This window comes from Amblyomma maculatum, chromosome 1, assembly GCF_055883805.1.
Source record: "Amblyomma maculatum isolate TAMU_Amacu chromosome 1, ASM5588380v1, whole genome shotgun sequence".
NCBI classification, from domain to species: domain Eukaryota; kingdom Metazoa; phylum Arthropoda; class Arachnida; order Ixodida; family Ixodidae; genus Amblyomma; species Amblyomma maculatum.
In genome coordinates, this window is record NC_139344.1 from 457,805,693 (window position 1) to 457,817,574 (window position 11,882).

Here is an 11,882-nt window from a genome sequence, read left to right on the forward strand (position 1 = left end):
GACAAAATATGCGAAACAGAATAGTGCTTGAAAGTATAATCGCGTGCTTTAGAATTTTCATTATATTATCTAGACCAGCGGAAGTAGATATCTTGAGGTTGTTAATTAATACTGCACTACCGGTGACACTTATTCCTACCGGGTTCACGTATTGGTAATCTACATTTTCTAATGATGGGATACTGGAATGGTCTTCCCATGTAAAATAATTGTTGAGTGTAAGTGGGCATTCATCCTGAATATTTAGATGACCGGCGTCATTGAAATTGAACAAGGAAGCCGAAGAAGGAGTGTTATTGGGCGAAATGGTTTTCAAAAAAAAACTTGGGGATTGTGCGTCGTAAGCGATTGAAGGTCGTGGGAGTAATATTTAAATTTGTCTTGGCGAATGGCAGTGCAATAATATTTATCGGCACTTTTGTTTTTGCCCTAGTGCCGGTGGGCCAAGGCGTTTGGCAGCTTTTAAAAGGCGTTTTTTCTTGTTTTTTAATGCGCGAGACATCGGGTTAAACCATGGTTTGGAAGCGTTTATGCGAAAGATGACTGGTATGTGAGAGTGTACTAATTCTAGCAAGCGATGTTTAAACAGAAGCCAGTTGTCATTGACCGAACGCTGAGGAAATGGCGGTAGGTGTGTATCACAAAAACTTTGCAAACCAAGATAAAACGTACTGTAGTCAGCTTGGTTATCGAAAATGCGTTTATGTGTTAAAGCACGTGCACAATAGGGCATGGAAATAGAGAAAGTAAGTAGCACATAATCGCTAAATCCTTCGGAGCGGGAACTAGCGCTTATTGTGTCCGGAATTGATGTGAAGGCTTAGGACGAGCGTATTGTTTCTTCGGGTAGGCTGACCAAAGTGAAATCGCAAGTCAATTCAAGATAATTAGTGCCATCGCGTTATCGAGACCTTAGGCTGGGCAATCAGGTTTAGAGCAGTTGAAGTCGCCAAGTAGGCAAATACTTGATTTACAAATTTAGGTTTTATTCCGGCAAGGTTATCATGATGTGACGCAGACCCACAAACTTTCTAAGTAGGATTATATTCTGGAAATGAAGTTAAGTTTCATTACTGCAATCAGCACCCCACCTCCTCTCTGATCATTACGAAAGATAGTGAAGTTATGCAGATCAGGCATGAATTCGTTATCCATAATCTATTTAAGCAACCACGTTTCTGTTAATACTAAAATGTCACAATCGCTGCTGTCCAGATAAGAACAAATCTTGATGCGCTTTGGAGAGATACTGCGTGTGTTAGTGAAACTTATGGACATCTGGAAATGTGCAGTGTTAAGATAAGGCGTTTTTTTCTTTTCTGGTTAGACATACATGCCATCGAGTTACGCCTTTCCTATTCATAACACATAGTTAAGGCGTCGTTCACGGTGTCGTACACGTATGCGTTACCATTTATTCTTAGCTTATCAAAATTAAGCTTGTGCGGGATCTTTTTGGGTTTGGCAAATTCTGTCAACTTCTTTCTAGCGAGTCTGGAATCTTCGCTCCCTGCACGGTTCCTTTATGTTTGAGGCCGTTCGCCATGATATGTTGCTTATCTTTAAAGAAAGCGAATTTAACCCTCACTGACCTGAATTTTGCCGTATCGCATTTTCTAATGTGGTGCTCCCGTTCGATTTTCTATGGATTAACAGTAATGTCTAATTTATCCTTGCGAATGCGATTAATTTTATTTCAGCAGTTGACCACGCATCAGAAATATCGTCTTCAATGCCAAAAAACAGCAAGTTATTGCGTCGAAGGCGGTTTTCCGTGTCATACAGCGCGATTCAATGGTTCGGAGCTGATCTGAGATAGAAGCACCAAGAGAGTCAGGTGCCGACTAAGAGGGGTTGTCCCTTAAGTCTGCCACGTCAACTTCAACGGTGCGAAGCCTAGCAGACAGTTGCCTCAGTTCCCTCAAATCACTTTTAATTCCATCTTGGCCTGATTCAATCCTTTGTACAGTCTCCAACACAGTAGCCGAACAATTCATCAAATTTAGGTCCAGGGTTAGTTTCCACATCTCCAGAAAGAATTAAAGTATAGGCTACTAAAAAATTACCCACATCGTTTCCACATGTTTCTAGGGCAAATAACTACTCTCAGGGGCGCGACACACACACACAAAAAAAAGCTACGATTCTAACTTTTTAGGCAAGTGCAATGATTAAGGTAACAGATCTGGAACAGTACGAACGATGAGCTCGCCATTGCCAATGCGGCGTCGTGCCCAGGAGCGGCGTCCTCCGGCAGCAGCTTGTATTCCGCGTGGCCGGCGCTGATAGCAGTATCACAAGTAGTGGGGGACCGCGTTTGCCAGCCGAAGAAATGATTGTCACCCAGATCGGTCGGTACGTGTGGCTGTTGCGTCCAATCCACAGATTGATCCATGTTTTGTAGTGGGCAGGGGAACGCCGTTTCTGAAGCCAACGAAGGTAACTATGAGCCATTTAGCAGAAGAGCCTTGAACATAATTCTAACGGTAAGCGCTCCCACCAATGCGGCGTCGTGTCTCCCAACGTGAATATGGTAAGGCATCGAAAACCAGCCTGAGCCGCCGACGTATTGAAGTCCAAGGTTTCTCTTCTAATATTACCGGTTACCGTAGTAAACATACTATGAGCTTCAATGGGAACCTGTCATTCTTTAAATATTCGCTTCAGTAAAAAAAAAAAAAAAAAAAAAAAAAAAGAACTGCAAAGCTTGATTCCAAATCACGCTGTAATACGCCCTTGTAAGATTTACCTTCGCCCTGGTTTCACCCCTGTTTTCACACCTGGGGCTTCACTCTGCTACTCAAACTCAGAGGTTCAGATATGCATTATAACAGTTGCCGAATAGGATCCGTGTCGGTAAGCTATAACAGGGCTGTGGGCATAAACGTGCTACTGACAAGAACAAGGGAGTGTTGCTAAGGCTTGTAATAGATTTGTGCAGCTGTCGCATTTGCGCTGAACCTAAGAAAGCTCGTATTTTCTGCCTTTCTTGTAAAATACTGTTTGTACACGGAGTGAAAGACTGCAGATGCCTGATCCTAACTTCAAGTTGCGAGGGCTGCGAGAAGGAGCCTTTCATTTCCAAGTCGCACTTCCTTGAGTTCCAAGCCTTAGAGCGCAGCCCCCAGGCGCCCATTCGCGGATCGCACAACGCTGGCGTTTAGTCGTCGGAGTAATGTAGTTCGTGTATTAGATAACGGCGTAATCAGCAATCTGCTAACATTGACAGGTCTTAGCAGTGCAAAGCGTCCTCTGCCGCGAATATTTGCCCCGAATAGATTTAAATGCCGTACCCACACTCTGGGAGAATGAAGAGGAACGAGAGGCAAAGGAAGGTTTGGTAGTGTGAGTGGTATGGCGACAGCGAAGAATTACTCAACTGGAAATTGGCTGCCACAGGAAACCTCGGAGGGTGACAGCAGCGGAAGGAGAAGGTTGTGACGAGGGCGGTAGGATGCGCAACCTGAGTGTAGTGCTTTGAAAGAGGGCCAAGGATGACCACCGTGAAAGCAAACCCTTATGGCGAGAGTGGAAGAACACTAAGCAAGAGAGATAATTGGAAAAGTTAAGGAAGAGGATGCAGCTGGAGAGTGAGTAAGGCAGCGGCGGGAGGTTATGGTGGAAAGCGCGTAGGAAAGTACGGCAGGTCAAATGAGAGCGGCCGCGCTGAGTTGGCGCCGGCAGATGCATAATATATTCGCCTTGCAAAAACACGTGGGATAAGGGTACTATCTTTCAGTAAAAAATGTCCTTTAAACGATCCATCTAATTATGGCTTCACAAAACGTTCAACACAACCTCCCTTAAAAGAATTGTCGTATTCCGCTCACAGCGCAATTACAAAATAGAAAATCGGCTGACACTAGCAGTGTTTTAGACCTATCATAAGACTTCGATAACAGTGAACACGCCTTAGTATTATAGAAGTTGAAGCACATGGGTTACATTGGCCATTTCATCCATTTTTTCAGAACTGTTTCCCAGACAGCTCACATCTTGTTTTAAATTGCGGACATACTGTATACCGCCACTTGAAGGCAGGGCAGTAACATCCGGTGTTCCGCAAGACAATTGGCGGGGCCCACTGCAATTTAATATCAACGTCTCTGGCCTGGGTTATTTAATCCTAATGCCAAGAATCTTGCATTATGCGGATGACATGGCTCTAGGCCTAGGTATCACTTATTTTGGCATCAGGTGCAATAATTTTACATACAGTATATGCAAGTTGATAGACTGGCTGGCACAATATTCAATATATTTGAATCGAGTGAAAGTTTATCTCTTGTAGTAACCTACAGAAACAAATAATTCTTAATGAGTCACTAGTTTTTAGTGATTCCAGTTGTCATGCCATGCCATTTAAACCTGTTTTGAAGTACCTGGGAATCAAATTTAATTAGCATATGTGTCACGCGCTCGGTAATCACCGGAGGTCATCACCAAGACATGACAAAAGGGGGGGGGGGGGGGTCGTTCGATGCCCGGCGTAGCCGGTAAGCAAACGTGGAGAATGAGACGAAGACGCGTTGACTTCAAAAAACAAGACGTTTATAGGCTCAGAACGAGGAATACACAAAACCTTTAGAGGGCAGCAATTACCATTCTAAAAGGAAACGACATGTGTGAAAAAACAATATAATTAAATACTTCGAATTACCTATACAGGGCCATGCTTTTTCCGGGATGGAAGTAACAATTCAAGTAACAGTAAGGGAAAGAAAGTTCACAGCAGTTTCGAACATACAAGTGACCGGGGAACGCGGCGGCAGTCCGTCACTGGGACGAAGCAGACGGGCGGCACTCGAAGGCGACGGTCCCTCCGGTGCATCTTGCGGTCTTAGGATGCGGTGCCGGCAGCGGCGCTCGGATACCCCCCGGGAGTACGCGGCAGCTCGGGTTTCCTTCTTCGGGAGCGAACTGGGCGGACTGACTTTGGGGCCTCGGCGGCTCCTTTTTAAACCTTTGTCGACGATGCCTTGTGCGCAGGGTCGGAGTCCGAAACAAAACACACTCTTAGAGCACACAAAATAGTTCACTCACAGAAGAAGGCGCACGTAGACACACCACAATTTAGCACTGCATGGTCGCTCTTAGGTTTGAAAAACGTAACGCACTACAAAAACAACAGTCACGTACGCCCCAAACTTCGGTGCTTCTGGGGGTCACATTGCCAGGGAGAAAAGAATATATGGATATACAAAGGAAGTAGTAGGGGTGACTTTGAGTGGGGATCGTACGACACAGGCAGCACGTACTCTTCTGCTGGAGCATGGAGAGAGTTGTAGCTAACACAGGCAAAGCTATACTGTTCCGAGGCAACGTGCACGTACGTGTTCTTGCGCGCCCGAACGATGGTCACATACACAGGTCCCGTGAACATATGGGGTTTACAGAACAACAATTCCGCGTGTGTATAAATGCAACAAGGGCAAATTAATGGATGTCGCCCATTCTGTGACAATATGGCAATAGATAATAATGTGCAGTATATATGTAGCCGCGTCGGCAACAATATACAACCCGAGATGTAAAATAATGTACTTAAGGCATGTCATATACAAAGAACTGGCTGCATTACTTTTAATATACATCATTATATTATATGACACTCACTAACACGCGGAAGGTATAAATCGCATAATTAAAATAAAAGCGCGCAGTATATCCTATGGCTTACATGTTGAGTAAGACCAACAAGCAGGAACAATACAGAAACCCTGCTATTTTGGAAATACAAGAACTACATTTATGATAACTCATATGTCATAACAATAATTTCGAAATTACTGAAAAAAGATACAGGAATAATACATCTCATAAATATTTATTGAAATTAGAGAAGGGTTTGAGCAGATTAAAACAGAGAAAATGACAGGAAAAGTGTTTCTTTTGCTTATAAATAGCTGATGGTCTCTGGTGTCCATTGTTTATCGCGCCTTTCTGTAAGTACAAGTGATTACTACGTTTATTAGGTGATTGTTAAGTTATTGGTCAATGTGTCCATCGAGAACAATTTGCACTTGTAATTAGATATACGAAGCATTTTCATTGTTTGGCACACATTTCATGATACACCGTGCTGCGTCTGGACGGCCAACGTACATATTACGCTTAGGTTCAACTGGAAATAAAACCTTGTGTACCAATAGAAGATGACGTCATTCTGGTTCTGACGTTCATTCTGCGGTAAAATATCATCACAACAGAAGCACGTTCACGTCGCTGACGCACCACTCGAGACAAGGCTGCGAGGGCCCCATGTAAAGTATGCGTAGGCCTCAGCTTCTGGAACCAGGTGTCGGTACAGCACGTGGAAAACGTCTTCCTCTACTTCTACACTAAAATGCAAATGCAGAAGTGGGAAAAGAATGTCATTCGAAGTGCGCACATATATGAACATCTTATTAATCAGCCCATAGCAAATTTAAACACCTGAAGAGCTTGGCTGAAATTTCACGTTACCGAGTATTTTAACCTTATTGAAAACATTTTAATCTATTAATCCATGCATCCTAAATTTACTAGGTAACTGTAGTGCACTGATGATAAATGCCGACACTTACTCTCCACGTGCCGTTTTTTATATTTTGACCATAGTTTCTGCCAGGGCCTTTGTCTCCAGACAATGTGAAAATATTCGTCTCGAAAGAAGACTCCACGACCTCTGCGGATGCTCAAAAGGTAAGCTAAGTACACGCCTGTTTCCTTGCAATGCAAACTCAGATTTCATTATGCTGCATCAAGCGCTATGAGAACAGAACATATCTGAAACAAAATTATTTTTTGCTTGCAACAACGAACCACGAAGTATGAATGCTCACGACGCGGAAAAATACTGTGACAGTGTGACGCTTTTCTACATGCAACAGAAATCCCACCTGAGCACACACACACACGGTACGCGTCCAGTTTTCAAACACTCCTGCCAAAATTTGATCATTGCAGACGTGTTCCGAACCGTACCTGCTGCTGTGCGCGCTTGCTGGGGTCCATGTTTATTAGATTCAGTTGAGGCTACCGCCACTGTCTGCTTGCGTGCGAAAACAGGAACCGCTAGAAACTCTTGGTTCGATCATAAGGCACTGGAGTTTGAATACGGGGCCCGCATATTCGCTAGGCGGAGCCCTTGCAGAGTACTAACACTTGTTCAATGCAATCAACACCTGACCGTTTGTCATAAGGCTCTTCTTTCTTGGCCTATTGAGGAAGACACAAGACAAAGCGCTTTCCTCAGTGTCTCTCTCACGCCCAACATTTTTGCGCTTCAGGCTTCGCCAAAATGAGCGTTGGTCCCAACTTCGTTACCGCGATAAACGCGTTGCAATTGTGATACTCCAGCTTACATTCTAAAGGAGCTCAACGTCCAAACGCGTAAACCAATAGCACCACCACCCAAAATATATGCCGGATCTCGAAAAGCTCACTGGGCCTCCTACATGCTTTACAGAAGGCGGAATGTAACGTAGCAAAGCCATCCATAGGACGTGAGAGTCGTCCTTTTGAAATTCCTCAATAAAATTGCTACTTTCTGCGCCCACTCACATTGTGGACTACAAGGGTATATCTTCATTTCACTTAGAACTGCATGCCCCACCGAAAGTATTCCGCACAGGCACTCAGCCAGCATGCCCTTGTTTGACTCAAATGCATGTAGACAACCCTGATAAGGGCATTTTCTTAATGTTTTCGGCAGCCCATCCTACCGAGAAGAGTGAGCCCGCCCACCGTGGTCCAGGATAGCCTGCAGGAGTTACTCTCGGGCCTTACCACCATGCTCAGCTCCTCTTCTCTGGCACGTCGTTTGAGTCACGCCTCGCCGGTTCCACGCGTGACACAACAGCGCCTCCTGACGCTACTGCAATGCTGCTCCTGCTGCATATTCATCGCCATTCTGTACATCTTCCTCTTCTTCGGTGTCCCCAAGACGACGTCTGTATGCAGTTCCAGCGCGTGCCTCTTCTACTCAAAGGTGTGAAGTGGAGCGCTAGCTGGCACGCTAGACTTTCCGCTCAGCATGCGAGGTGCCGGCCATATTACTGTGATATTGTGCTCTTCTGATAACTTTCAGCAATGTTTTAACAATATAACAATAAAGGCTCCATTGTGCCCGGTGAGGGAGCCACGAGAACAGTCACGAGGATTCATCTGGCACGTGGTCGCTGTAGTGAACAGGAGTGATGGGCTAGCCCTGATCGGTCGGCATGTTGTGTGACGTCATGAGCCCACAAGGCATAGCCAAGTCAGCAGGAGCTGTCGACCGGGGCAGCTCGTTTGAGTTGAGAGAGTGAGGTGTGAATCAAACTCATGAGGACCCTTGAATCAATAGTCAGACACCCCACTGGTATGCGACGCAGGCACTGTGGTATACTGCATGGTTTTTGTCGTATTTATATCGGTGTCGAGTGTTGTTTCATTTAATGTGGTAACTTTCGACGGTGTTCTAGTGAGTGTGTGCGAGTGCCCAGTGCCCACTAGCCAGTGCCTGGGCAAGCAGGAAGGCAACATTCCGCTCGAAACCCATCGACTCTTTAACAAGAGCAGATACATCTAGGGCTGTCTGCTGAATGGCAGCGTTGGGATCGTGATGCAAGCAGATTTATAAGAGGAAAATCGCAATCTCTCTCACGCATCTCGGTGGACACCTGACCCCCGCTGTAAGGGAAGCGTATTGCCATTCCCTGAAAACTGCTGCAACGGAAGGGCTGGGTGGCGTCACTAAAAAAATAAAACACAACAATAAAGAAGACAATACAGATATGTTTTTTTTTAGTATACATTGCAATGCATAAACTAAAATGCATACACAATAAAATAGTTTGTTGGATTAAAATTTTTTGCAGCAATCCTGTGATCATGCCAGTTGCGTTCGTCGCGCCATCTTTAGTACGTTGATCGAAAACGAATAAGAGCGCATTTAAAGACCGCACTTCCCGTCGCTTCTGTGGCGCAATGGATTAACACTGCGTACCTGATTGTAAGACATGTGTTCGATTCTTGTAGCTACAACGTTTACTTTATTTTTAATTCACAACATTCAAATAAATTACGACCATATTTACTGGGGTATATGTTACACTTTAGGTTGCATAATACCATGTTTCTGTTCTTAACAGCAGAAAAACCAGCAGCGAACGCAGCCAGGAAGTGGCGGTATGACAAAGGTTACACTATAAAATTACCTTCACCGTAATCAATTATTGTCAATTCCTGTTTTCAGTGAGTGTACATTAGCTTTAGGTTGCGTTCAGAGACCGCTCTCAGCAACAATCGCCTTTTAACACGCTTTTAACTCTTTTTTTGCGGATTTACGCTGCGCCGATATTTCAAATTACCTTTTTCAACATAGCAAAGATGGCGCGACGGACGCCACTGATGTAGCACGCTTTTTACTGTAATTTTATTCCATAAAACAATTTTATTATTATTGCATTTCAGTTTCCTTCCTGCACTTCATGCTCGAAAAAAAAACGTAAGGTTGTGTTTTATTATTGAGTGACGCATCCGGCACTTCCGTTGCTGCAGTTTAGAGGAAGGTGGAAGCGAAAAAAGAGAGATTGAAAGGCCGCTTAACACTATCACGTCCTACACGTAAAGGCGAAGCTTGAGTGCACCCGGGTAGCACAGCGAAGTTCCACCTGCTGCCTGTCACCTGCCATGGCTAGAAGATGGCAAGGTAGCGAACTGGAAGGAAAGAAATGGAGGATAAATGGAGAAAGTTTGGTTTGTTTTTCGGTGTTTAATGTCCAAAAGCGACCCAGGCTGTGAGAGACGCCGTAGTTGAGGACTGCAGAAATTTCGACCAGCTGGTGTTCTTTAACGTGCACTGACACCGCAAAGCACACGGGCGCCTTGCTTGCTTGCTATAAAATCACCATCGAAAAGCGGAAGCTTTGGCCGGGATTCGATCCCGCATACTTCGACAGAGCAGTCAAGCGTTCGATACACTGCGCCACCACGGCGGGACAGATGGAGAATTATGGAAGGAATGTGTAATGTATCGATTTTGGAACAGCGTCTCAGTGTTTAATTTTTCCGTGTGTGCTATCTTGTTTTTGTTTGCCCAAAATACATTTGAACTTATAAAATTAATAAATGTTAATTTGTTCCTTTCAGTTAGCGTTTTTTAGTATTTATTGATGTCGAAAATTCGGAATACGTTTTGTCTCACCAATAACTAGTCGTGACAAGATCTATTAGCCGTCAGGGAGTTTCATCTGACTACATGGCTTGATTAACAAACATAGCACGAGCAATCTTATGGCTTGCCGCACCGGTAGACAACGCGGTAGCCGGCCCGACACACCTCCTGCTTCCTCTGCGCCTTAGCCGTTTTGCTTTGATGGGCGGTCGGGTCCGAAGCACAGGCGCTCCAAAGGGCGTGGCCATGCCTTCCCATGTTATCTCTAAGTGTCGAACAGAGCGCTCATTCCATTTTTTGCTTAATCCCGTCGAGTTTCGACTGCTTAATGTGTATGGTGCATGACTTCGCAGCTCCTTTGGGACACGTTGAACCTTTCGGCGAACCCCTGCGACGATTTCTACGGCTACGTATGCTCTAAATGGGAGGCAACGCACACCTTCACCTTCAAGGAGGGCGTATACTTCAAGTACGTTTCTGCATTTCCCGAAGCTGCCTTTACAGTGCGCTTGGACAACACAGGATAACCAAGTCTGGTCTGGTGGGCGTACACTGTTTCTGCATAATTATTGAATATTGAGACTGTGCCAACTAGATTTGACTGTTTGCACCATTCGTGATGCGATTGGGCCAGCTGGAGAAGAATATTTTGAATAAAATGGGCCCAGCCTTTCTCTCATTATATCCGAGGACGTGTAGCTAATGATGTGCAGCTAAGGATACGCGGACAGAGCTTGCCTCGCCGTTGATACACCGCGTTGGTCAGGCATATGTGGCATTAGTTTCAGCTCATATTCTACAGCGAGATCAACATATTAGTGACAGGCCACTACACACATTTGTGTCCCTTTGCGTCACTGCAGCCATGTGACATTATTCTCGACTCATCAGTACCCCTTACCAGTGCATTGTTATAACGCCAGGCACATTGCGAAAGCGCACAAGACCTGGCGGTGAGATGAGACCCACCTACGTTTCGCGTGATTGTCGATAGAGGGCACAGCCATCGGCATGCGCATGATGTATTACATTCCTGCTGTCCTATTATTGAAATATAATTTTGATGAAACAAGTTCTTTGAAATACAAGAGGAGGATCCGCGAAATTTATTCTGCCACGAAGTCAACGTGTGCGTTTGGTCTCTCCAACCTTTGCATCATGCCTGCAAAAAGTTGTCCCCGATTATTCGCAACTTTAGATCGTCCCTCGCCACTAGGGGCCTCCGCTAAAAACCTCTGAAATACGGTCGGCGCAGTAGTGCGCGATATGTATCTGTTGCTCGTGTTTTCCAAATCGGTGTCTTTGATTTTGACGCATCCTAATGCCGCTACGTGAAGTTCAAAAACAAAATAAAGTCGGAAGAGCTCTGGAGCGTTACATTTTTCGTGCTTTCTCGATGGGAATTGAGCAAAGTGTATTTTATCCTTTCCGTGCACCATGAAAACAGATGCGCCCTCCGTTCTTACGTTATAACCATAAAACAATTACCAGAGACATTTATTGCCACCTACGAGTACGAAGGCAAGGGCTGGCTCACGCGATGCGCTGCCGCCGCTCTTCAGGGTTCTTTCTTTGGCGTGCGCCCCCACGTGACTGGCAACACCCTTTATATTATTCTAATGCGAAACCAAGGGAAAGAAAGCGTAACAAGAGGCGGCAAAAAGTTAGGTGGGCAGATGAGGTTAAGAATTTCGCCGGAGTTAAGTGGATGCAGCTAGCACAGGACCGGGTTAATTGGAGG

General features: G+C 45.0%; 1 protein-coding gene across 1 annotated transcript; it reads left to right on the top strand.

The window, feature by feature from the left end:
• The first annotated feature begins 6,520 nt into the window (after nucleotides 1–6,520).
• Nucleotides 6,521–11,099, top strand: LOC146209744 (uncharacterized). Its single transcript, XM_084603408.1, has 3 exons — nucleotides 6,521–6,684; nucleotides 7,697–7,972; nucleotides 10,495–11,099. The coding sequence occupies exons 2-3, from the start codon at nucleotides 7,775–7,777 to the stop codon at nucleotides 10,666–10,668; spliced, it is 372 nt and encodes a 123-aa protein (XP_084459534.1). The 5' UTR covers nucleotides 6,521–6,684; nucleotides 7,697–7,774; the 3' UTR covers nucleotides 10,669–11,099.
• Nucleotides 11,100–11,882: the final 783 nt, after the last annotated feature.

Coding starts and splice junctions, on each gene's coding strand:
- LOC146209744 (XM_084603408.1), top strand. CDS start 7,775: ATGCTCAGCTCCTCTTCTCTGGCACGTCGTTTGAGTCACGCCTCGCCG. Junction 7,973..10,494: donor CGTGCCTCTTCTACTCAAAG/GTGTGAAGTGGA, acceptor ATGACTTCGCAG/CTCCTTTGGGACACGTTGAA.